At 47.0% G+C, this 26,562-nt stretch overlaps 1 protein-coding gene across 1 annotated transcript; it reads left to right on the forward strand.

Annotated features, from left to right (window-relative positions):
* Positions 1-26,562, forward strand: LOC131582223 (TOG array regulator of axonemal microtubules protein 2-like). Its single transcript, XM_058845179.1, has 14 exons — positions 1-14; positions 513-658; positions 1,772-1,933; positions 4,402-4,534; positions 6,712-6,817; positions 7,544-7,779; positions 10,331-10,483; positions 12,260-12,377; positions 13,396-13,439; positions 14,821-15,025; positions 16,170-16,380; positions 25,526-25,727; positions 25,898-25,974; positions 26,411-26,562. The coding sequence occupies exons 1-14, from the start codon at positions 1-3 to the stop codon at positions 26,560-26,562; spliced, it is 1,959 nt and encodes a 652-aa protein (XP_058701162.1).

Below are 26,562 nucleotides of genomic sequence, written 5' to 3' on the forward strand. Positions count from 1 at the left end.
ATGGCTTTGGAAAGGTAAGGGATAAAGACATAGATGAGCAGACTACCTTTGGGGTCCTTCAGAGTCCCTCAGAGCTGAGTTCTTCAGAAGCAGGAAGTGAGAAACAGCTGCCATTCCTGGCCATGAGTGTTAAGCAAGAGCAGTTACCCCTCCTTGCTGCGTATTGCACGTGGTTTTTGTTCTGCTGCCATGGCCTGTAGGAACTGAACTGCCTGCTCACTGGGCATGTGAGCTCTTCATCTGTCTTGGAGCACTCCAATGACTTTTGTGCTTCAAGCAGGGCTTCCTGTCATAGGTTGCAGTTGGAGCAGTGTAAGGTTGTGGCCCTAAAGTTTTCCACCTCCCTGTGTGTAATTGCCAAGGTGAGGGTGGGAGACATTCTTCTGAAACTGAATGAATATGGAGCTGCATTAAAGACTGTGGCACTCTATGGACCCTGTGCTCCTGATGAGATGTTGTGTCTGGTTTGGGTGTCTCTGCTTACATCTGTGATGTATTTCCATTGCAACTAGGTCTGCATTGTGCAAGTTGGCTCAAAAGAACTTAGAGCGGAAGAAAATGGAGCTGTTGGAGAAAGAGCTCAAGAGAAGGAGGCAAACAGAAACATCCTTGCAGCTGCCTCCACAGACAGTTGACACTGAGAATGCAGAAGAAGCAAGTAATTGGTGACTACACCTGTGGTCCTTTTTGACCTTTTTGACCACTTGCTTGCCCTTTGCACGGTGATGCAATCAGACGGGGGGGCTGCTCTGATTGCATCTGAGTGGAAGCTTGAAGAGGAGTTCTTTCCCTTCCCCCCCAAAAATACAGAAGCATGAAGAATCTTGCCCATGGCTTCATTGAGCCAGTAACAGAATATCAGCTTCCCACCTTCACCTCCAAAGTCTTTCAGAGTCTTTTTGTCTTGCAAAGTTGACTGGGGCTTCAGACTCTCTCCTGGAGAGCAGCCTCCAGGGAAGGGGAGTCCAAAAGAATGCTTCTCAGCCATGGTGCAACTGAGAAGAAACAAAATTCAACTGCTTCTAATGAAATCACCAAAGATCCTTCTCCTGCCACAGCCTGCTGAGGAGCTGGCACTGTAGAGCTGTGCTGAAGCCCCAGAGCCAGTGCTTCTGTTGTAGCCCCAGGAGCCAGCAGTGTTCCTGACTGAATCCTGGCTGAGGGGCTCTGACTGCAGTGCTGTGTGCGCTGCCCCCAGGGTGGCAGCAGGGACCTTAGGAGGCAGCACTCAGCCCGAGGGCATCACGCAAGGCTATCTGCACTTTCATTTGGTAACTTCCCCAGCCAGCCTCTGAAACAGGAAAACAAAAGCAAAGCAATACTGGGTTTTCCCTGTTTCTTAGTGGAAGCATCACTGCAATTTAGTTTTAAACTAGAAGAGAGTAGATTCAGATTAGATACTAGGGGGAATGTTTTTATAATGACAGGGATGAAGCACTGGAAGGGTTTGCTCAGAGAAGCTGTTGTTGATCCAACCTTGAAAGTGTTCAAAGCCAATTTACATGGGGCTCTGAGGAATCTCATCTAGATGAAGATGTCTCTGCTCACAGGGGTTGGACTAGATGGTGCTTAGAGGTGCCTTCCAACTCAAACTCTTCTAGGATTCTGGGATTCTGTGATCACTGTCCCATGTTCGCATGCCAGTGTTATACTTGAAGTTCTTTGGAATAACAAAGAGATGTTACCCAACTCCAGCAAGTTTTCTGGCCCTTTCCATCATCACCCTGTGCAGCAGCCTCCACTTACAAGCTCCTCTTTGGTCTCCCCACAGGCTTTAGCCTACTGCCTGTCAATGGCACAACCTCCAGTGTGCAGAGAAAACACCCTGGTAGTGCCTTGAAGAAGAAGGTCTTGAGGAAGCAGGACAACGTGCCCTTACTGCCCAATATGCCCATCATCCATGGGGATGGCATCTTCCCATGCAAGTTTTCGGGTAAGCCTGCTCCGAGGCAGCTTTTTCCCACACGGGTGTTTCCTTGCCCAAGAAACCCAAACTGCCACCTGCCTCACCAAGCACAGCTGGGATCTTGGGTCCATAGCCTGTCCTGAGAATGAACAGCAAACGTACTTTTGAGTCCCTCCAGCTCAGCAGTAGTGGAGCAGTTGGTTCTTAGAGATCCATGGGGAAGTTGAGCTGAATAAAGTAGTGGTAAAGGCCTAAGCTCTGGCTTTTGCCCCTCCTGATAGTCCAAACTACAGCACTGGTGCCAGGAGGCAGCTGTAACTGCAGGGATGAGCTGTGGGACAGTGTGCCAGGGTGTGCTCACTGGGCACCCACAAGTACCACCACGATCAGTTGTCCACTCACCATCTCAGCCCTCTGCCTGTGCTGCTGTCCGGCTCTGCAGCCAGCTTTCCTGCTATCCCAGCAAGGGCTGTCTCTGCATGGCAGTCAGCAGCTTGGTGCAGTCGTGCTGCCGCTCCCAGAAGTGCCCAGTGGCTCCTCACTGCTGCCATCCCACAGCCTGCAATGCCAAGAGGGAACAAGCAGTGCCTCCTGTGTCACCCCAGCCAAGTACAGTGGCCGTATGTAGCAGGTGACAGCCAGGAGGGGCTGCCTGGTGCTCCCAGGCTGTTTGCTGCCTGCAGTAAATACCCAGCAGATAGTCCCCAGTGGCTCTTGTCTGTCCCTTGTGGGTAGAGTGTCTGTGCTATCATTCCAAGTAGGGGGAGACAAGAAGAAAGGAGCTAGGAATGATGCTAGGAATGCTCCTTTCTAGAGGTGCTACTTCCATGTTCAGAATTGACCAGAACTAGCCTGACGTGGCTCTCCATTGATAGTGAACCTAGATGTGTATGTCTACACACTTCTGCAGTGACATCACTGATGTCAGTGTCTGGGGTACATCAGTGACATCCACATTAGCTCCTGGCTGAATATTTTTGATGTTATGGTATACTTTGTGAGAACAGGCAAGGTAGCACAGAAACCCTAGAGAGTCTAGAGCAGTTCATCTGGGTTCTGTGCAATGTTTATACTCCATCATTGTAGACAGCTCTGATGTTTTCATCTGCACATTAGTAAATGAGCTATTGAGTGCATGACATGAAATTTTGGATGGACAGTGCTTTTGATGACAATTGGGTTTCATAAGAAATGCATTTATCATCTGATTTTTCTCATACTGTCACCGTAAAACCGGCTAGGCGACCTGGTTCGGGAACGACACGGCAACTACCTCAAGCCTGCTCAGTCCACTGCTCACAGACACCAATATGGTGGATGGCAAATGGCGTTTATTAAGGGGTGATTCTGCTTTTTATATTTTCCAGCTCGGCGTGTCATTTCCTCCTGCTTACGTCATTGCCACCTGCAGCTGGCATCATAACTATAACTATCATAACCATAAACATGAATGGAGGGTGGGGAGGAAGGACCCTGCCTCCTCGTACAGCATGCCATCTTCTTCAGGTTGGTCACTCTAACTTTTTTTTCCCTCCCCCAACATCATACCATGTACATTTTATTCCTTGCAAAAAAATTCAATTAAGGCAAAGCCTGGACACCTGATTATCAAGAGCACGTGTCTGGCAACAATTTGCGTCTGTATTTGCATATTTTTATCCTCAGTTTGCATTTGAAAGGCTTTTTTATCAACTGTCTAGACTGGAAATTGCATTTTTCCACAAGAGAAAGCTTAGGCACTGCTGAGTTCACAAACACGAGCATTTGATGACAAACAAATTTCATCTCAGCATCTTTGAAAGAGAGCTAGTGTGTACCTCTGCAAGAGCAAAGATTCATGATGCTTGGAAAAAGCAAAATCCATAAAGTACTCCCTGGCCAACAGTAGGCTACAATGCATGTGCAGTCAGCTGCCTGCTGTCTAGAAGATTTGAAGGCAATGGAAAGAGAGGCGCTGTCAGGAGTGAAGGGTCAGGTATCGCTGCTCCCTGGTAGCTGCTGTGTGGGGATTCAGCTGTTCCCAGCAGGGCTGGGTTGCTCAGGCTTGGCTTGGGGCTGTGGCGAGGCAGCTGCAGGTGTTTCCTCAGGGAGTTGCAGAGTGCCTCTGTCCTGGGGGCTGGGGGAAATCAGGGTGCTGAGACAAGAGAGGCAGCTGAGGGGTTGGTTCCCTCCTGGGGTAGCAAGTCCTGCTGGTGGGCGCTGTCTCGCAGGCAGTGGGAGCTCTGCGGCCTCAGGAAGCTGCCGCTGCCTGTGGTAGCTGTGGCACTTGGGAGCTGGCGCTGTGTGGGCAGCTGTCAGCTTTAGCCTGGAGCTGTGCCCAGCTGGGGGGGCTGGGAGAAAGCAAGCAGCCCAAGGAGCCAGGCAGCAGGGAAGTGTCTGACCCAGTGCCACTTTGTCCCACATGGAAGCCTGGCTGGGGATGGGGCTGCAGGCCGCTCCATGGCGGGGTGCCTTGCCCGGGGCTGCAGCGCTCATGGCTGACCCTCTCCTTACAGTGACCTGGCAGACGGCCACTGGTGCCAAGCGTCGAGAGGAGCCGCTGTGTGGGAACAGGCAGAAGGACACAGCCTCTTGTGACCCACAGCAGGCCTTGCTCAAGGCACTCTCCTTGCTGGGCAGCAATGACTGGTAAGAAAGGCCCCGTTCACTCTGTCTCCCTCTTAGCGTTAAGGTAGCTCAGAAGTGGATCTTGCTGGTGCCTCTGAGCCCCAACAGCCCAGAGGGCCAAGGGGCACCAGTGAAACCACTGCAGAGCAGTGGGAGGATAAAGATCTGACAGCAGCCTTTCCTTGGCCTTGGTCTGCAGCAGTGCTCCAGCTGCAGCAGGTCCCTGCTCTTTGCGGGCTTTGCCTGCTGCTCCATGGAGCTGCAAAGGAAATCTTGAGGGAAGAGAGAAAGCTGTGGGACAAGATGATTTGCTGGCTGAAGGCAGAAGCAGGACGGCAGCACTTTTGAGTGTAGAGATTTGGGTGCCTTGGGGCACTGGCCCAGTGGGACTGAGTAAGGTTTCTTCTCTCTGGTCCCACTGCTGACAGCAATGGCAGCTGACAGGGTCTCCCTGGGACCTCCTGCATGTGAATGCCACAAGCAGCTCCAGGGAGTTCCTCTTTCTGAGAAATGGCCTGACTTGTGCTTTCAAGTCCCTCAGCCTGTCATTACTGCAGAAGGGCTCATGGCAGAAGAGAAGGGAAAAGAAATATAATCCTCTAGGAATCTTGCACTTTTGGAATTCAGCTTTTTCCTTCAACTTTTTCCTTCTCACTGCATCATATGGGCCTGAGATGCTTGGTCAAAACTCACATCATGTCCCAAAATTTGACACAGGCAGAAGGAGGCCCAGAGATGCTAACCTGACAAAATTTAGTTGGTATTGTTAGTGTTCAGGAACACATAATCATGGAATGATGATATGAAGGTGCCTTATTGAAGAGCTCGGGGTGTCAGGGGTACTCATACCCAAATGTGACCCTCCTTGGTTTTGAGCTGAACATGTTTTTATACTCTATCATTATATAACTTACATATTAATTATTAAACTTACATTGTTCTATTGTATGCATTATTTTGACCCAAGCAGGAATTTCTCGTGATCCCCTCTCAACCGCCTAACATTGTTTCTCATGTTCTTTAAACAATAATTATATCTAATCACATCTAACAATTGTATCATTTATCATATACTGATTACACAAGTGCAGTTTCACATGATCTTTAGCAAGCACAAGGCCTAACATTTCCCAGGACCTACTTTTCCCGGGGCTTGCCAAGCCTAACTTTCTTTCTAAGTCCCCAAATTTTCTATGATTTTAAAACCTTTTACTATCAGTATTGGTTGTCCTTTTGCTGTCTGGGTTAGCATGCACTCACTGGTGGATGCTTCATTCACATGGGGATAAGGACTCCATTCACATTGGGATAAACATGAAAAATCTGCTACAATGCATCTCATTGTACAGTCGCCTTTGCTTTGCCCTTTCTCTTCTGCTTTCTCTTCCCCATTTCTCTTTGGTGCCCTGTGAGGTGCAGAGAGCATCTGCAGGTGTGGGGGTGTCTGGGTGACGCTCAGGGGTGCCCGTGGGATCCATCACCAGCCCTGTGCTGCATCCCTGATGCCTCACCAACCTTCCTGTAGCTGAGGGCCTGCACAAAGCAGGTGCTGAGACATGGAGTTGTTTTCCCCTTTTAAATAACACTGCTGTTATGTTGCTGTTGTGGTGGTTGTTTTAGGTAGGGGTTTTTGCCAGAGTTTCAAGTGTTCTTGCCCAGGTATGGAATCTTCTGGGACATCCTGCTGCTTTTCTTGGGGAATTTGGAGGAGGAGTGGAGTGGGTGACAGACAGGCCTAGACTGCAGAGTGGAAAGTCAGCTCCAGAGTGCCAGTGCAGTCTCTTACTGCTGAATTGCCTGCTGGGGCTGGTAAAGAAGGAAAATGCCCCAGTAACAGCCCAATGGGACTGTGTCTCAGGGACAGAGAGGTGACAGGAAACAGCAACTTGGTCCGGTCTCACAGTTTCTAGGAAGCAGTGACAGAGGAACTTCATGGGCCAGAGGTTTCAGAAAGGCTGTCTTGTAAAACGGCCACAAATGAAGACTCTGAAAAAACCCCTCTATTTGCCTCTTGGATTTGTGTATGCTTTTGACAGGCACAGCATCCTGTGGCAACAAGTTCCACAATTTGCTGAAGTGCTCCTTGAAAAGCACCTCCCACTGAGGACCCACTGAGCTGCCAGCCTGGTCATTTCAGAGGGTGCTGCCTAGTTCTTGGGTGGAGAGAAAAACCAATCTTTTTGGTACTTGCCTTTCAGGGAGCTGAAGGAGAAGGCACTCTCCAGCATCCAACAGCTGGCTGGGTCCCATTCAGAAGTCGTGCTTTGTAGACTTTGTGAAATTTGCCTGGCAGTCACCAGCGAGGTGAGAACATTCTTCTGAATTGTCCCCTGTACTTCATACATGGTGTGTAGAGTAGATATGTGCATGTTCATGTCCACGTGTGCTCAGGGATTGCCTCCATTTCTGGTTTTAGACCTTATATTTCTAGTGTCTGTCAGCTAGGATGTGTGTGTGCATGTAGCTGTATTTCCTGGTAGGTTGGGTGTCTCACACTCATCTTTGAGTGAGGTGCCATTGTAATGCAAGGTGCAAATGCACAAACTGAGACACTAATTATGTTATTTACCAGAGTCCTAACCTCTGCCTGAGCTGTAATTCTACACTACCAATTAGTCTGTAGACTTGAGCCTGTGCTTTCCGTTTCTTGGCTGAGTGCTTCAACTTCTGGTGTTGCTTTTTTGAACAGGAGCACATGATTCTTTTGTCTTTATGACTTGTGCCTTATGGTTTGCAAGAAGCCCTTGCTTTAATTTGTTTGTTTTGAAATTGAAGGGCCTAAAATCAAAGGGGTGGGCATTATAGAAGAATTAAGTGAAATTATTTGGTTTTAGGCCTGCTGTCAGCAGGTCTGAGGCCACAAATTGTTGCCAGACTAAGTGCCTTTCTGTGCTTGAGCTCTCCTGCTCTTATTGTGCTTTTTTGTTCCCCTGGACAAATTGGGATGTGTTGTCATTTCCTGAGACTTTTGTCTAAGGCCACTGGTTTTCTTTCCAAGGTGATTCTTATGTTTCTCTATCACTTCCCCAGGTGAGCAACCTCCGCTCCAAGGTGTCCTACGCTGCAATCATCACTCTTGGAGAGCTCTTTGCAACCTTGAAGAAGGACATGGACTCCGAGGTGGATGAGGTTGCTCAGGTCCTGCTCCTGATGGTTTGGAATTCCCCAGAGTTTGTTGAGAAAGCAGCCAATCAGACCCTGGGGATCATGGTTGAGAATGTGACTCCTGCACAAGCACTGGCTGCTCTCATGGACAGGGGAGCCAAGTAGGTTCTTCTTCCTTTAGTGATCTTCTTCACCTGCTAGTGTTTGAGTGGGGGAAGGGATGACAGACAGAACGGGAATGGTGGGAGGGAAGGCTCCTGCATCCTGCATCTTCTGTGAACTCAGTGACTTCATTCTCCCATCACCCTCACTTCTCTCCTCTTGTCACCTATTTCTGCCCTCCTGCAGCCTATTAGTTCACAGAATCACAGAGCTGTAGAATATTGGGAGTTGGAAGGGGCCCATCAGGACCGTCGAGTTCAGCTCCTGGCCTAGCACAGAACACCCCAAGGATCACACCAAGTGCCTGAGATTGTTGTTAAAATGCTTCTTCAACTCTGTCAGGCTTGGTGCTGTGAGCACTGCCCTGGGGAGCCTGTTTCAGTGCCCAACCACCCTCTGGGTGAAAAACCTTTTCCTGATATCCAACCTAAACCTCCCCCGACTCAGTTTCCTGCTGCTTCCTGGAGTTCTGCCAGCCTGTCAGAGCTTCCCAGAACTGGTGAATGGTGGGGAAGGGAAAGTGCCTGCAAAGGCTAAGGATAGAGCCATGTGCTTTTATGGGAAGAGGGACAGTTGCAGTAGTAGCTGTGAGCGCTCTTTGATATTTCAAAGCGCCAAGCACAGAGGCCCTGGGAAAAACCAGGCATCCTCATTATGCCATTAACTTGAGAAAGAAGGAGGGGACTTGCTGGGGTGAGGAGCACTTGGGGGAGAATGTGCTGGATGGGGCACAGCCTGCACAGCAGGTGCAGCTCCTGCCAAAAGGAGTCTTGTAGGACTGTCCTGGCCTTAGAGCTCTACTTTCTGTTCAAACTGATGTTTCATGTTAGCCTTGAGATAATGAATCACTCTACAGGCACCTTCACAGGCTGACTGCCATGGGACAGCTGAAGCAAATGCTGCCTTCAGTGTTGGTGCTGGGCCTGTTCCCAAGAGACACTGGCTAGAACAGGACAACCTGGCTAAACTGCCTGCCACCACTTCCTCAGCTTTGGAATAGGGTAAAACATTCAGGTGTATCCCTTGCCAAGCCTCACAGAAGGAACAGGATGTATTGCTGGATGTTCTGCAACCTCATGCCCCACAGCATGTTTTTCCCTGCATTTGTTTTTTTCCAAAGGTCTGCAGATTTGTGTTGGAGTCTGGGGTGCAGACTGTGTGCCCTTGTTTTTAGTGTTTAGTTCTAAGATTCAAGAACACACTGAATTTCATATAATATGAAATTCATGAGCAGGTTTTCATGGTGATACATGAAAACAAATGTTAAAGTTAGATAGAAAAAGCTAAAAGTGTAGGTGTGTAGATTAGAAAGTTTCTTAAATCACTGGGTGAAAAAAATAGTTTAGAGAACAGGAGACAATATGGAGGATTTAGGGTGTTGTCCCTTGTCCTTTCTTCTTTCTTCTTCATGTTCTTCTCCTGGAGGTTTTTGGGTAATAGTGAGTGATTGGATAGAAAATGCCGCAGTGCATCACAGAGGTGATGGGTCACTGGGTCATTAAGAAAAATAATATACGTGTCTAATGTTAATTGGATAAAAATAGGTATAAAGATAAAAGAACTGCGTAGTTCGGGGCCATTTTGTGTATCAGACACGAAGTGTGCCACAAGGCCTTGTTTGTACCATCAGAAGAAAGAAATGCACCAGATTGCAAAGTTTAACCTTGTAACCAGCCTGAAGAGACCTGTTAAGTTTTGTAAGGATCCTTCAATAAACACGAGAAACAAGATCCTAACGAGCTCGAGAGTTTACTTTGAATCATAAAGACTGAGATAAGTGAAACTCCCCACGAGGGAGGATCCCAGAAGAATTCAGCCCAAAGAAGGCTGAGAGACTAGAGAAAAGTTGTATTCACAGAGAATTGAGCCCAAAGGAGGCAAAGAAAAGAAAGAGAAATTACAAGGGACAACACCCTAAATCCTCCATATTGTCTCCTGTTCTCTAAACTATTTTTTTCACCCAGTGATTTAAGAAACTTTCTAATCTACACACCTACACTTTTAGCTTTTTCTATCTAACTTTAACATTTGTTTTCATGTATCACCATGAAAACATGCTCATCAATTTCATATTATATGAAATTCAGTGTTTTCTTGAATCTTAGAACTAAACACTAAAAACAAGGGCACACAGTCTGCACCCCAGACTCCAACAATTTGGGGATAAATGGGTGGAAAGAGCCTCATTCCTGCTGCAGCTCTGTGTAGTGGGTCAGCATAGGTTGTCATTAATTCATGGCTTGTCTTTAATTTCTAAAGAATTTGTATGTAAGCTATTTCTTTAATCTTTCTCAGAGCAAATTTTGGGAAAGAAATTGAATATCAGATAGTACAGGGAGACTGAATTCCTCCCTCTTCCTTGCAGGCACTCCTTCTGTACAATGCTAACTTTGTGTTTATCTGAGAACAGAACCTCCTACAGGTGTCTAAAGTTGCAGGGAGAACCCAGGCCTCCTTTGCCCAGCAACGACAGGGAGCATTCTCTGGCCAAGGCCTGTGCTGCTGTGCCTCCTTCTCCCTGTGTCCCAGTGTTTGCTCTCTTCTTCCCAGGAGCCGCTACGTCCAGGTGCAGAAGTGTGCGGCCAAACTCCTCCTGTCCTTGATGGGGACAATTGGAGTCACGAAGCTCGCAGACACACCCTGGGCTGAGAGCCTGGCGCAGGTGGCAGGGAAGCTTGCTCAGGATGGTCACAAGGACACAAGGTAATGATCTTCATTTCACCTCCTAAAACACGAAATCTGTTTGGTGTCTGGCTTTAAAAGGGAAATCCAGAAAAGTGTAGAAACTACAGGAAATAATACTTTACCTCTCCATGTGGCTAAGGGTCATAGAATCATGGAATACACTGAATTGGAAGGGAATCATCAGGGTCATCAAGTCCAGCTCCTGGCCAAGTGCAGGACACCCCAAGAGACACTCCATGTACCCAAGAGCATTGTCCAAACACTTCTTGAGCTCTGTCAGCCTTGTTGTTGTGACCAGTGCTCTGTGTTCCTCGGGGAAATGACTGTACTGGGTAACCTGAGCTTGTCCTGCAAGAAGGAGCATTGCCAACTTCCTGTGACTTGAAGGATTCTTGACTGAGATCAAAAGAGCTCAGATTAGCCAGACTAACAGTTTTGTTTGGCCTTAGGTGCACAACACAAAGCCAAAGTGGTGGCTAATCATCACTGAAGGATCCCAAACATCTATTACTCATTCACTTAAGACTTTGCTAGAAATACTTCAGAGGTCTTTAGCCAATGTATTCAGTCTTTCTAAACCTCTCTTGCAGATTCCTATAATGCTGTTATCTGTGGCTGAATGACCTCCAAATTTATTCTTGAAGAGCACTGTGGTTTCCTAGTGGCAAAATCAACCCAAGCCACTAAAATCCCCTTACTTTGATAATTGCATTCCTTTACGTTGATGATTAAATTCCTATTAATAGCTGCCAAGAACACAGGAGCAACTAGCTGCCCCTGTCCATACATATGGTATAGAATAATCAATGGGAAGCATGAGGTGTTTTGTCCTGGCTTCCCTGCCAGTTAAAGGAAGACAAATTATTGTGCAGTGGCAGCAAGACACTGCTAATGGGCTCTGCCAAGAAAGCAGATGTGCTTTGCTTGTTCCCTGGGATCCATTGATCCCACAGAAGCTCACACACAGTTTCAGAATGAAATGGTATTTTCCGCTGCCCCACATTCTCCTCTTGCCTCTTGTGTTCAGCTGACAGCACTGTGCAGTGCCAAGTGGAGATAAATATCTCTCTTTGCTGAGTAGCCTTCTTATGCAAGGATTGACACTGATGAGTTTAAGGTATCAGCCTCTTCTGTTAACACTCTTCCTATGTTTATTCACTTTTCTTTCTTTTCCTTCTGCCTCATTAAGGACTTTGTATGTGGGTTCTTTTTCCCTTTGAACTGAAGATTGATGAGAGGGAGGCTAGTTTTCTCTTGTTCGGTCTCAGTTGTTTATTTATTCTTATCAGTATTACAAGGTACAAGGAGCTATATGCACTATGATAGAAAAGGGGTAAAATGGCTAACAAAGATCTTCTTCAAGGTCTTTTATATGTCCATTTTCCCAACTAACAGATGCCAACTAAATTATTTTTCTTAGTGACCCAATGACCCAACACCTGTGTGCTGCACTGCGGCATTTTCTACCCAATCACTTACTACTACCCAAAAACCCCTAGGAGAAGAACATGAAGAACAAAGAAGAAGGACAAGAGACAACACCCTAAATCCTCCATCTTGTCTCCTGTTCTCTAAACTATTTTTCACCCAGTGATTTAAGAAACTTTCTAATCTACACACTTACATTTTTCCTATCTAACTTTAACATTTGTTTTCATGTATCACCATGGAAACATGCTCATGAATTTCATATGATATGAAATTCAGTGTTTCTTTGAATCCTAGAACTAAGTATTAGAAACAAGGGCACACACTCTGTATCTCAGACTCCAACATCCTTCATTTGTTCCTTAGGCACTATGGACAGGAGATGGTGAAGATGTTGCTAAGTCATCAAAAATTTAAAAGGCTTTTGGAGCAATCTGTTTCTACCTGTGACCTGGAAGATATTCTGACAAGAATTAAGAAGAAAGTAAGTGTTTGGCAGGAGAAATGTCTCCTTTGTGCAAGGATTGCCACTGCTAATATGAGATCAAACATACCTAATCTGTCTTTATCTCATTTTTCTTCTCCTGAATCACTTTTCTCCTGGGAATGAGCTGTTAATCCTCAGCTTGTTCATCTGCAGACTACAAAGGAACTGATATTCTTAGGGCAAAAGTGGGGTTTTGAATATTTTGAATATCACAAAGGAGAAAAGGAAAGAGGAGAAAATGGGTTTTCATTTCAGTGTAACCCCTCACCATGCTCTCCAAACTCTGCCCCCAGTAAAGGAATTAAGTGAGAATTGTGCTTCTGAAGATAACAGAGTCTATGCAAAAGACACTGGACGTAGTAGTGCCATGAAAATTTCCAAATATACAGAAGATGTACATGTCAATCCCAATTACAACAATTACTGTGTGTCTGCTGGGAATACTGCCCTGCTCTCAAGCCCTGTGGAGCTGGAGGAAGCTTGGTGAATTCAGCAGAGTCCAGTGGAAAACCATTGGTTTGTTTGTGGGTTTTTGTTTTTATTCTTATCTACATTATAGAAGGGAGCGTGACTTTGTGGAGGAACAGGGAGAGCGAGTGTTGAATCAAATCAACTTCCAACACAATGGGCCAGCCCCCAGAGAATCTCAATTTTTCTGCTGCTTCCTTTAAGAACACTCATTGCCTACCAGTTTGCACTGCTCCCATTCCTGCTCAAGACTAATGAAATTGGGATTTTAGAGTGCTGCTCACTATGGCAGCACCCATAACCTGCCTTGGGCTATTGAGAACAAAGAGTTGGCATCACTGAATCTCTGGTCTATTTCCTTCTGTAAGCTAGGAAATCTCTCCCTAAGCCTTGATAGCCGTGATCCTGAGGTTCTAACCTTTGTTTTAAACAGGGACTTTCCTACTGTATATTCTAAAGAGTCATGGGCTTTCTTTATGTCTTTGTAGGAGATGGAAAACCAGAAGAGTGAAGGCCCATCTGTCAAGATGCTGGTGAAGAAGAGCAGCGATTCCTCAAAGAAGCCCCAGGCCACATTGCCTTCAGTAAACGGTACTGAGCACTTTGTTAGATGGGACAAAGCACATGACAAGCTTTACATGTGTCTTCCCCAGGAAAGTCTTTGTGGGGGAGATGACCTGTGCCAGAGATAGTTTCCATTCCCTACAAATGCTCTATGGTAAAAATTGGCTACTTCTGCATTACAGTGAACACAGCTTCTCTGGAGAGGTTTCCACAGAAATTGGGTGACAAAAAGACACCCATTGGTTGTGGCTCAGATGATCCAGTGCACTGGCAAGGGCAGTGTTGTGCAGGCATGGAGAGGGCTGTGTCTCTGCTGCCTGACTTGTGACAAGTAAATTCAATCAGTTTTTTGTTTTTTTTTTTCATCAGAGAGGAGTCTTTTTCAGATTGGTGTTTTGATGAGAAGTCCCAGTCAAGAAGCAAGTTGCCATTCCCCAAAAAAGCACCTCTCATGTAAATTGTTTGGCCTGGCTGATTCATGGCTTTCTTACTCTCAATCAGTACCAAGTTTGAGTAGTAAGTATCAAGGCAATTCCTAAGCAACATTGGTCAACAGGCGTCTCAATGTGGATTTTTTGTTATGATATTCCTCTCCTTCACACTGTTTGCTTGATGGACAGCATGTTTGGTTTATTTCCCCCTGTGCTGCAGTCCAAATTTAAGACAGGAATTTGGTCCTTGCTGCCCTTCATGCCAGGGGCAGAGCTATTTGTACCTGTTCTCCTCTGATAACAGAGGAGAGTTACTTAGCTCTGTCGTGCTCAGTGGTGGCAGAAGAGTGACCACATGCCTCAGTAGCATAGCTAGGATCTTGGAATGCTCATGGAAGAGACAGGTTGATCCAGGAGAATTGTTCCCTGTGGGTTTGTTAAGCTGTGGATCTAATCTCTGGGGAAGCAAACATAATGTTAGCATAGTGCTGGGATGTCTGTTTTGACTATTCTGATTTTATCTCTGTTACTGATTTCCTGGATCCTTCAGATATGCCCCTGTTCATCTGTTCAGATGCATCTGAGCTACTGTTACAGATTGTCATGCCTGGTGTAGAGACACTTCTCCAGAGTGATGAGTTTCCTTATTATAAGACACACAGGTCCCATATGAGGAGGCATTTAAACCTGGAAGTAGTGTCCCTTTCCCCACAAAGCAATGAGACCTGTGTGCCTGTGAAGCCATCTGAAGGTAGATCAGATGCATCTCATCCTTGGTTTTCCTGAGTGAGCACTGGCAGGAATGTTACTCACAGGTTGTCTCCTGTAATGATTGTCATCAGGTTCACGTTGTTTTTCAGAGCCTCATGATTTTCTAGCTTGAAATCACATCATTAGGGAAGCTCCTTGAGATGTTTTTCTCACAATTAAATGAAGATATTATCACCACCAAGTTCTAATTTGGTTTCATTTCCCAGGGTGAAGTCTACCTCTGAGGGACGCCTCCTACACCGTACAAAAGCCCAGGTCACGTTACCTCCATCTGTGGAAGAAACGGAGCTGCTCCAGAAGCTTTACAATCTCCTGGAAGCCAAGGGGTTTCAGACACGGCTGGAAGGAGTGGCATTCCTTCTCAAGCTGTGCAAAACCAGCCCCCAGCTCATCTCCACTAACATTGTCCAAGTATGTAGGGTATCTTCATTGTTCCTTTCCTTTAGCTCCTTTCCCAAGCCTGGAGCAGTGAAGTTCATTCCGTGTGTCTTGGCACTACATCCTGGCAGTTTGGGACAGGCTGGTCCCTCTTACACAGACAAATTTCATTCGGGTCCAGGCTTCAGAACAAGTTCTTTCAGTCCAGCTGTATTTGTTGGGCAGGTGCCTATTGATGATGACAGAGTTTGCTGCTGCTGTAGCTTCTGCTGTCTCCTACTCCCAGCTGAGTTAAGTGAATACCAGCACTGAAAGCATGGCAATTGTTCTCTCAATAAAAAATGGGTTTGGATGGAGAAGAGAAGTATCAGGCTGGGTTGGTTAAACCCAGATTTTTTTAAAGGATATTTCTGTAAATTCCATCTTGACACCTCTGGGTTACTCATATCCATCTTTATCCCTATTCCTCTTGGTAGAGATGGTGCTCACCCTTCTTGGGGGGCCTTTTCTTCTCTCTGGAAAAGGAGGAAAATGACTAAGAACAGATCTGTGCCTTCTCCTCCCAGAAGCTGCTTTTTCCCTTTCTCCAGAGAATGGTACTTGATAATGTGGCTGTTACTGGACTGAACCTGCTCTAATGAGAGCTGTAGAGCACATTAAATTTCACAAGCCTACCTGTTAGTTAGACAAATAGTGTGGATCCTGGAAGAGTTGATCAGAGCCCTGCACTTCTCCAGACAGAGACTGACAAAAGAAAACTTAGATGTCCTCCAGCTATAGTTTTGGCAAAATCAAAATTGTCCTCAGTGCTTGAGGCAAGTGTATAGAAAACTGGGCACAATAAATATCTGGTTCCATACTTCTAAAGCAAAGGCCATATTTTTGAATTAATAAATGGAATTATTTTAATGATTTACAGGTGGAGAAAAACACCATAGGAATTACTCTTTCCCCACCCAAACCTCTTCAAAATAGATGAAAATCTTTCAACCAGCATGAGGTTGTGCAACCACTCCAGTGAGTGGCCCCCAGGAAAACAGTGAAATTGTGCAAGCAAGTGCTGACCTGTCCAAAAGGATCAGATTCATCTTTTACATTGCTGAGTGCACTTGTCCACATCCCCTCTTCAAACAAGGACATTGTAATCCAGCTGTCATGTTGTTTGTTCTCTCCACAGATTTTTGATTATTTTGTCCTGAGAATATCTGACAGCCACAAGAAGGTGAAGCAGAAGGTGCTGGACGTGCTGTCAGAAATCATAGGCATCCTATGCCTTGAGCCCGGTGATCATCCATTTGGTAGAAGGAATTACAAAGAACTGAACTCAAAGGATCCCGGGGTTCATGCTGCAGCTGTGAAAGCACTGGAAGAATCTATTTCTCATTTAGGTAAGGCTGACCCCTGACATGGACTCTCCTCAGCTGTGTCTCTGCCTCTCCCACACAAGAGATCACTGAGAGCCCTGAGAGCTCCTGTTGTCTGTGGAATGCTGCAGCTGACATCCACCAGAAGCTGTGGAGCTGCAGTCCTTACACACCAATCCCCCAACAGGCTTGAACGTGCATCAGCATTTCCCAAAGGTCCCAGGAGTCCTTGGCTCTGTGCTGCTTGTCTGAAGAGGAAGTCCTGGACTACAGCTTTGCTAGAATTCAGAGCCAAGGGGGGTTTTGGAGTTTGCTTGGGCCCCATTGGACTTCCCAAATGAATAGCTTGGCTGTTGGCATGAAGGGACACAGGCCCATCAGAGCTTCTGCAGAGCAGCCTCCTGGAAGGCTCTACATTATATACATTATAGGCATTAGCTGCCCATTTCCCACCTTTCTTCTTTGGCTTCTTTTTTCAAAGGAGAACTTTTGATTCACCAAGTTCATTTCCTTATAACAAACAGGTAGAAATCCAGCTGTCAATGATGCCTTGTTCCACATGTTGTTTTGCATGGGGCAAGATGGCTGTAGCAAATAGCTACCTAGGCAAGGGCTGCTGCAATTCCTTTGCCACACAGATTGATGTCAGCTCTGAAAATGCCACACTGGGGAATATGCCTGAGCAATGAAATGTTAAAAAGGCAGGTCTTCCAGGGGAGTTTCCACTTTCTCCACCTCAGCTGCTCTGTGAGCACATGAACTGCCTGACTCAGTGCCTTTCCATGTTCAAAGTATGGGGTTCTTCCTTTTTGCTCTGGGATGCAAACCCTTTTCACTGCTTACATGTGATTGAACTCTTGAGGTCCCTGGATGTGCTGTCAAAGTGGCATTGGGCTGAGCATTTCAGGGAGTGCAAACAGTGTCTTCCTCTGTCAGCGCTGTCCAAAATGCTGCAAATGCAGCTGCTAATTGATTCCTCAGAGGAGCTTGCTATGGCAGCAACAGCCAAGGAATGGAAGCGTGATCATCTCAATATATAGTAGAGAAGATGATTTATGGCCTTGCTTTATCTGGGGCTAAATCCACCACTAATTCTGCCAGCATCTTTAAATGGAAAGTTTAATACACTTTGTATCTTCATTATGAATCTCAAAAGGTCATGTTCAGCGATTGGGAATGTCAAAGGCCTGTTAAAGAGCAGTTGAATCAAGTAGATCTCCAGGAATAGGGAGTTTAGTTTTGCAGTTATTTTGATCTCTTTTTCAAATGAAGGAATTAAACAAAAATTAGGACTACTTTAGAAAGAGCAGATGCGCTCTCTGAGATTTAGTAGGAGCACACAGCTCTTTCTCTTCTCGACTTCCATACTGACCAACGTCTTTAATTGCATTTAAACTCAAATGAACCCCCATTTTTAAATGGATTAACCATAACCCTTTTTCCGCTTAGAAGCATTGTTTTTGGGTATTTCCAGGAGCTGTTGAAATGTTGGTGACTGCTGGTGGATTAACAGCATTGAGAAAATGAAGTCTCTTCCACCACAGAATAATAAATGGCTCCTACATAACATTTTGCCTGTTCAGAAAATAAGAATGGTCTCCAGACCATTTCAGCTTTTGATCTCTCAGCCAAATCTGCTGTGCAGGGAGCCTGTTGGTCGTCAATTTTTGTCTCTGTTTGATGTGGTTCAGTTCAGAAAATAAGTAGAGAGGATACTTCAGACACAGTGTGAGAAAACACTCATGTTTTGGTTAAACTGCAGTCCCCTGGGTAACAGTTTTCTCTCTCTTTCCTCATTTCTGTGTACATTGTAAGGAAAAATGTCATTAACATTGGGAGGGGAAATGCCATTAAAATGTGGAGATGCTCAGATGCCATGGCAATGGGGTCTGGGTCATTATCTAAGACACTCTGAGGTTTGGAACAGCTGTTTGTTGGAAGCCACAAAAGCATTCTGCCAATGACACCAGCAAGTCACTGATGTTTCTAATCCAAGTGTCATCAGCATTTATCTCAAATGGGCTGGAGTTTTGAAGTGTGGTCTAATACTGCCCTTTACTGTGTGCCACTGAGCAAAAGGAAGAGCCAGATTAGACTTTTGGCACTTGATATCAAAGGTCACAAAAATGGAATCATCCTTTTTATTGAAAATCCCTCAATTGCCTCTTGTCCTGGGGTGACTTTATGATACTGGTATCCCCAATCGTCTGGTTTATGTTATATATTAAGTTCTGTACCTTTAAGACTGGCTCTGAGAGCAAAGGTGGGGGAAAAAGAAGCCGCAGTTTGTGTTAAAGAAAATATAACTCCCACACATCTCGCTCCTGGACTGTGTTGTCTGCAGCACAGACAGACAGCGGGACAGAGCTTCTCCCTGGCTTTTAGTTAGTTTTAGCTAGCTGAGGCAGAGGAATTCCCCGGACCTTTGTTTTTTTCCTTTTTCTTGGATCTGTGCAAGCCTGCTCTGGACTGAACACCCAGCCAAACCCCGGGAGCTCACGCCTGTGGCCCACCGGGGCCTGGGCCTCGGCACTTTCCAGCGCTGGAGGGACTGATAAGAAACTGAGCGAGCCGAGCTACACCACATGAAAAGGACTTTTCTTCCTAGATTTGCCATCCCATCGAACAGCAAGAGGTTTTATTATTTAATATTATTCAATTTTCTGTTAAATAAACAGCTTTTTCCACTTCTCTCCAAAGAAATTTTTTCCCTTTCCCGGACCGGTTGGTGGGGAGGGGCATTTCCCTGGGGAAATCCCCATTCAGAGTTTTCCTCCCTAATTTGCCCTAAACTAAGACATATACAGCTTTTGGCGCCCAGTGCGGGGCGAGAGAAAGTGGAAAAACCTGTACTGATTGTTGGTTGTATTTTTGGTTGTATTTATTCTGTGTTAAGATAAAGCAGTCAGTAGCCATGTTGTTTGGATACATAATATCTCTCGGGGTGGAAGCCTTCATGTCGATCTGGTCCCTAGAATTTTTTGAGGTTTTAATACTTGTCTTTTCCCTCTTTCACAATAGAGGGGCATGGATTAGAATGGTTATTGTGCTGGGCTTGGTGATAATTATTTGTAGGAAGTTTATAGAACTACTGAAGTTTCTATCAGGTATGTTTGGCTTATGGTTTCTTCGCCCGACCCTGCCTCCCAGTCCCAGTAGCACATTTTGGGAGTTTATTGGTAATTGTACCCAGTTTGTTAGAGGAAGAGCAGGGGATGAGGCTTTTCAGCCTTTTCTTTCCTTTTTCTCCTTTGAATCTGTTATGTCCCTCTTTGAGAATATCCAGTTTCCCCTGAGTGTTAAGGATACCACTTTCCTGGTCACTTTCCTGGTAGTTCAGCTGTTAAGCTTCCTCTATACGGCCTGTAACTTCTCTAGAGTGAGGGCTGAGATATCCAGAGGAGCCAATGAAACCCCTGTCCCAGAAGTAGGCTCAGGTGTGAAAAATCCTGAGTGGAGTAGAGAATGGGAGAGAATTGGCCGAACTCTGGAAGAATTTTCTGATTCCCCAGCCTGGGAATTTTCATGTGAACAAATTCAGAACCCAGATGAAGTAGGGAAATATCTGGAAGAGAATTGCTGTGATGATTCTAAGAAGAAAAATTTCATTGCAATAAGCTGGGCCCTAGTGTATGCTTATCACACGCTGCTAGATACTGTAGGGCAGGCAGATAAATCAGCAGCTACCCCAGTCACTCAGGCTGCAGCTAAGTCAGCAGCCAAACCAGACAGTGAACCTAAGCCAGCAGCCAAACCAGACAGTGAGCCTAAGCCAGCAGCCAAACCAGACAGTGAGCCTAAGCCAGTGTCTGTTGCTCCTGCCACGAGAGATATGAAATTCAAAACCAAAACTGATCGGCCAGTAGATGATGATAATGGTGATGCGGGGGAAGGACCCTCAAGACCAGCAATTGATCAAAAATCAGAAGGCACTGGTGAACCTTTCTCCCTGAAGGACCTTTGTGGCCTGAGAAAAGATTACACTCGACGACCTGATAAATCTATAATTAGTTGGTTAGTCCGTCTGTGAGATGCTGCAGGTGAAGCTACAGTTCTGGATGGCACTGAAGCGAGGCATCTGGGATCCCTGTCACATGATCCGGTTATCGATCAAGAAGTGATGAGGGGGGCTGACCCTTACAGTCTCTGGGAACGGGTCCTAAGAAGTGTGGCACAAAGATATCTGTGTGCAGATGATCTCTATATACAGCAAACTCGTTAGAAAACCATAGAACAAGGGATTCAGCGCTTGAGAGAAATGGCAATAGTAGAGATTGTCTTCGTGGGTGACTTAGGTACTAGAAATCCAGATTTGGTGCCATGTACATCTGTGATGTGGCGAAAACTTGTTCGACTTGGGCCACAAGAATACGCTTCTGCTTTAGCAACAATGAAGCGAGATGACCGAGAGGAGACTGTGCTGGATATGGCGAAGAAACTTCGAACATATGCAGATACCGTGCATGGCCCCATGCAGGCAACAATTGCAGCTGTGAGAACAGATATGCAAAACTTCCAAGACAAAATGGAAGAGAATTTCAAGAAACTCAAGGATAATCTTCTTCCAGTCTCGGCAGTACAGTCCAAGAGCCCCGGGACTCAACGCAGAAATTCCCCAGATAGAGAGAAAAAGCTACGAGCTGAGCTGTGGTTTTTCCTATGTGACTGTGGAGAAAACATGAAAAGATGGGATGGAAAATCTACTGGTGCTCTGGCACAACGGGTGCGTGAATTAGAAGACAGCAAGACTCAGGGGGGATACTCCACCAAAAAGAAAGCCGCTCCAGTAGCCTGTAGTCAAACTGACAAGTATGATGATGACATGTCTGATTCTCTTGAAGGAACCTCCAAGACATATACCCAAGGAAAGAAGGATAACCAGGCTTAGAGGGGCCCTGCCTCTAGCCAGGTAGAGGCTAGGGAAAACCATGTCTTTTGGACTGTGTGGATTCGTTGGCCTGGCACATCTGAACCACGAAAATATGAGGCCTTGGTTGACACTGGTGCCCAGTGCACCCTAATCCCATCAAAATATGTAGGGGCAGAATCTGTTTCTATTGCTGGTGTGACAGGGGGATCACAGGACTTTACTTTAGTGGAAGCTGATGTGAGCCTGACTGGAAATGAGTGGAAGAAACACCCCTATGTCACTGGCCCAGAGGCCCCATGCATTTTGGGCATAGACTACCTCCGAAGTGGGTATTTTAAGGACCCAAAGGGGCTTAGGTGGGCATTTGGGATAGCAGCTGTAGAGACAGAGGGTGTCCAGCAACTGAACACCTTGCCTGGACTGTCAGAGAACCCATCTGCAGTAGGACTCGTGAAGGTGGAAGAACAGCGAGTACCAATTGCCACCTCGACGGTACACCGCCGGCAGTATAGAACAACTCGAGATGCTGTGATCCCCATTCACAAGATGATCCGAGAGCTGGAGAGCCAAGGGGTGGTCAGCAAAACCCACTCACCCTTCAACAGCCCCATCTGGCCTGTGCGTAAATCTGAAGGAGAATGGAGATTGACTGTGGACTATCGTGCATTGAATGAAGTGACTCCACCGCTGAGCGCTGCCGTGCCGGACATGCTGGAGCTCCAGTACGAGCTGGAGTCCAAAGCAGCGAAGTGGTACGCCACTATCGACATTGCCAATGCATTTTTCTCCATTCCCCTGGCAGCAGAATGCAGGCCTCAGTTTGCCTTCACGTGGAGGGGAGTGCAGTACACCTGGAACCGACTGCCCCAGGGGTGGAAGCACAGCCCCACCATCTGCCATGGACTGATCCAGGCTGCCCTGGAAAAAAAAATGAGGCTCCGGAACATCTGCAGTACATTGATGACATCATTGTTTGGGGAAAGACGGCTGAAGAGGTCTTTAAGAAAGGAGAGAAAATCATCCAGGTTCTCCTGAAAGCCGGTTTTGCCATCAAGAAGAGCAAAGTTAAGGGACCAGCTCGTGAGATTCAGTTTCTGGGGGTAAAGTGGCAAGATGGACGGCGTCAGATCCCTACTGATGTCATCAACAAGATCACAGCAATGTCTCCACCAGCCAACAAGAAGGAAACACAAGCTTTCCTAGGTGCCATAGGTTTTTGGAGGATGCACATTCCTGAGTACAGTCAGATTGTGAGCCCTCTCTACCTGGTCACCCGCAAAAAGAACACTTTCCAGTGGGGCCCTGAACAACAACAAGCCTTTGCTCAGATCAAACAGGAGATCGCTCATGCAGTAGCCCTTGGCCCAGTCAGGACAGGACCAGATGTGAAGAACGTGCTCTACTCTGCAGCCGGGAGCCATGGTCTGTCCTGGAGCCTGTGGCAGAAAGTGCCTGGGGAGACTCGAGGCCGACCACTGGGATTCTGGAGCCGAAGCTACAGAGGGTCCGAAGCCAACTACACTCCCACAGAGAAGGAAATCTTAGCTGCCTATGAAGGAGTTCAAGCTGCCTCAGAAGTGATTGGCACAGAAGCACAACTCCTCCTGGCACCCCGACTGCCAGTGCTGGGGTGGATGTTTAAAGGAAAAGTTCCTGCTACTCACCATGCCACCGACGCTACATGGAGCAAGTGGATCGCCCTCATCACGCAGCGCGCCCGTATTGGAAACCCAAATCACCCTGGGATTTTGGAGATAATTACAAACTGGCCTGAAGGTGAAAACTTTGGTCTCACTGATGAAGAGGAGCAGGAACAAGTGACACGGGCTGAAGAAGCTCCACCGTATAACCAGCTGCCAGCAGAAGAAGCACGCTACGCTCTGTTCACTAATGGTTCCTGTCGCATCGTAGGGATGAACCAGAAGTGGAAAGCAGCCGTATGGAGCCCCACACGACAGGTTGCAGAGGCCACTGAAGGAGAAGGTGGATCAAGCCAACTTGCTGAACTCAAAGCTGTTCAACTGGCCCTGGACATTGCTGAAAGAGAGAAGTGGCCAAAACTCTACCTCTACAATGATTCATGGATGGTAGCCAATGCTCTGTGGGGATGGCTGGAAAGGTGGAAAAGAGCCAACTGGCAATGCAGAGGAAAGCCAATCTGGGCTGCTGATGAGTGGAAAGATATCGCCACCAGGGTAGAGAAACTGTCTGTGAGGGTCCGTCATGTAGATGCCCATGTCCCCAAGAGTAGGGCTAATGAAGAGCACCGAAACAATGAGCAGGTGGATCAGGCTGCAAAGATAGAGGTGTCAAAGACAGACTTAGATTGGCAACACAAGGGAGAGTTGTTCCTAGCTCGATGGGCCCATGATGCCTCAGGTCATCAGGGTAGAGATGCCACCTATAAGTGGGCACGAGACCGAGGGGTGGATCTAACCATGGACAGTATTTCTCAGGTTATCCATGACTGTGAGACGTGTGCCACGATCAAGCAGGCCAAGCGGTTAAAGCCCCTCTGGTACGGTGGGCGGTGGTCCAGATACAAGTATGGGGAGGCCTGGCAGATTGACTACATCACACTGCCCCAAACCCGCCAAGGAAAGCGCTACGTGCTCACCATGGTAGAAGCCACCACTGGATGGTTGGAAACCTACCCTGTGCCTCATGCTACAGCCCGGAACACCATCCTGGGACTTGAAAAGCAGGTCCTTTGGAGGCATGGCACCCCTGAGAGGATTGAGTCAGACAATGGGACTCATTTCAAGAATAACCTTATAAACAGCTGGGCTAGGGAACATGGCATTGAGTGGGTGTACCATATCCCCTACCATGCACCTGCTGCAGGGAAAGTGGAGAGGTACAATGGACTGTTAAAGACTACCTTGAAAGCGTTGGGTGGGGGATCTTTCAAAAATTGGGAGCAGCATCTAGCAAAGGCCACCTGGATAGTTAACACCCGAGGTTCCACCAACCGAGCAGGACCAGCCCAATCCGAGGCCCTACATATAGTAGACGGAGACAAAGTCCCAGCGGTACATCTCAGAGGTTTGTTAGGAAAGACAGTTTGGATCAATTCTACTTCGAGTGCAAACAAACCCATTCGTGGGGTTGTTTTTGCTCAGGGACTGGGTTGCACATGGTGGATAATGCGGAAAGATGGAACAACACAATGTGTACCTCAGGGAGATCTGATGGTTGGGTGAAGATCGTGAATTAATTCCCTTGTCTGTATAATGTATGTGTTGTAGAGTTAAAATATATATATATATTAATTTTGATAATAAGTTGACGATATGGGGATAAGGGGTGGAATGTCCTGGGGTGACTTTATGATACTGGTATCCCCAATCGTCTGGTTTATGTTATATATTAAGTTCTGTACCTTTAAGACTGACTCTGAGAGCAAAGGTGGGGGAAAAAGAAGCCGCAGTTTGTGTTAAAGAAAATATAACTCCCACACATCTCGCTCCTGGACTGTGTTGTCTGCAGCACGGACAGACAGCGGGACAGAGCTTCTCTCTGGCTTTTAGTTAGTTTTAGCTAGCTGAGGCAGAGGAATTCCCCGGACCTTTGTTTTTTTCCTTTTTCTTGGATCTGTGCAAGCCTGCTCTGGACTGAACACCCAGCCAAACCCTGGGAGCTCACGCCTGTGGCCCACCGGGGCCTGGGCCTCGGCACTTTCCAGCGCTGGAGGGACTGATAAGAAACTGAGCGAGCCGAGCTACACCACATGAAAAGGACTTTTCTTCCTAGATTTGCCATCCCATCGAACAGCAAGAGGTTTTATTATTTAATATTATTCAATTTTCTGTTAAATAACCAGCTTTTTCCACTTCTCTCCAAAGAAATTTTTTCCCTTTCCCGGACCGGTTGGTGGGGAGGGGCATTTCCCTGGGGAAATCCCCATTCAGAGTTTTCCTCCCTAATTTACCCTAAACTAAGACACCTCTCTATGGTGCATGTCTGGATTTTCAGTGTGGGTTTAGACAACTTCTTAATGGAAATAAAAGGCTATTTGGCATTTCAGGCATTGTGCCTGCAGAAACAGATCATGAAATGGTTTAGTAAAAGTACAAAGTCTGCCAGAGCTACAAGGCCCTGTTTGGAGGAATTAGTCCTGGGGGGTTGCTGGTTCTGTTTCTGGGAGGATCAGCTGCTTTGCCTGTCTCTGGCTCATGGGGGTCTGTGTGCTCTTCCTCTGATCTTAGCCAGAGAGGCTTCCAAGAAGTAAAACTTAGAGGTAGATCCTTGTTTGCATTAGGGTTGGTGGTTAAGAAGCTTGTGTCTCTCTCCCGGCAGTGCTTGTGGAATGGGTTTATCCCAGGAGCCCTGAAGTCGTCCAGCGCTCCGCCCTGCCCGTGCTCTGGTCCTTCCTGGGGAACAAGGCGCTGCCTGTCCGAAGAGCCAATGTCCGCACTGTGGTCACCAAGCTTGCCTCTGCCCTCCACGAGGTGATGGGCACCAAGCTGAGGAAGTGTGCTGCCAGCCAGCCTCCACATGTGTGGGAAAACCTCTCCAGCATCTTGGGCTGGTGAAGGCCTGATGTTCTCCAGAAAGCTGACGAAGAGCTGAGTTGGACACCTCCGGATGTGACTTTTAGCTGTTTCAAAAGCGAGGAAACACTGAGGAAAGGTTTGCATCCACCCCCGCTCTCTCCACTGCCCTTCCTAGTAAATGCGTGGGGGGCCTGAAGCAATTTCTGATTGAGGACCAGATGAAGGCTGAGCAGGACTCTGCCTCACACACAGGTGAGGGGCAGGAGGAAGGGTCTTGTGCCAGCGCAGGGAGCCTGTGCTCATCCCCAGGGAACAGTTCTGCCCTGCATGTGCCCCCTGCAATGAGCTGTGCTGCTGCCAGTGCCCCATGTAGCTGTAGGGCTGCTCAGCTGTGGGGCAGGGACAGGAGCAGGAGGCTGCATGTGCAGCTGAGCCATGGCTGCAAAGCCCAGGGCTCTGGGCTCCCTGTTGTCCCAGGCCAGCCCAGAGGCCAGGGGCTTCCTGTGGTAGCTCTGTGCAAGTGGGGCAGGGTGTCCCCTGGCCTGCCTCAAGGGGCTGCTGGCAGGAGCATGTTTTCCTGTGCAGCTTTTTAGAAGTTTGCAGGAAATGTGTCCCATGGAATTTGGAGCTTCAGATGCTCTAGGTTTGCACTGCAGTTTCTGTTACAATTTGTGTTTCCATTTTGTAGACCTGACAGGCTCCTCTCTTACCAAGAAGTTTTCTCTGCATACTTCCTATGTGTCCTTACCCACAAAGTCCTTGCCTCCCGTCCTGAAGAGCTCTATGTCCACCGAGTCCAGGAAGAAGCTGCTGCCTCTCAGAAGAGTGATTGAAGAATAG

This window comes from Poecile atricapillus, chromosome 9, assembly GCF_030490865.1.
Source record: "Poecile atricapillus isolate bPoeAtr1 chromosome 9, bPoeAtr1.hap1, whole genome shotgun sequence".
NCBI lineage: Eukaryota > Metazoa > Chordata > Aves > Passeriformes > Paridae > Poecile > Poecile atricapillus.

Excerpts from the sequence above, each read along its gene's own strand:
- LOC131582223 (XM_058845179.1), top strand. Across the intron at positions 16,381-25,525 it reads AGAATCTATTTCTCATTTAG|TGCTTGTGGAATGGGTTTAT; the intron begins GTAAGGCTGACC and ends CTCTCCCGGCAG. Across the intron at positions 25,975-26,410 it reads GGACTCTGCCTCACACACAG|ACCTGACAGGCTCCTCTCTT; the intron begins GTGAGGGGCAGG and ends TCCATTTTGTAG.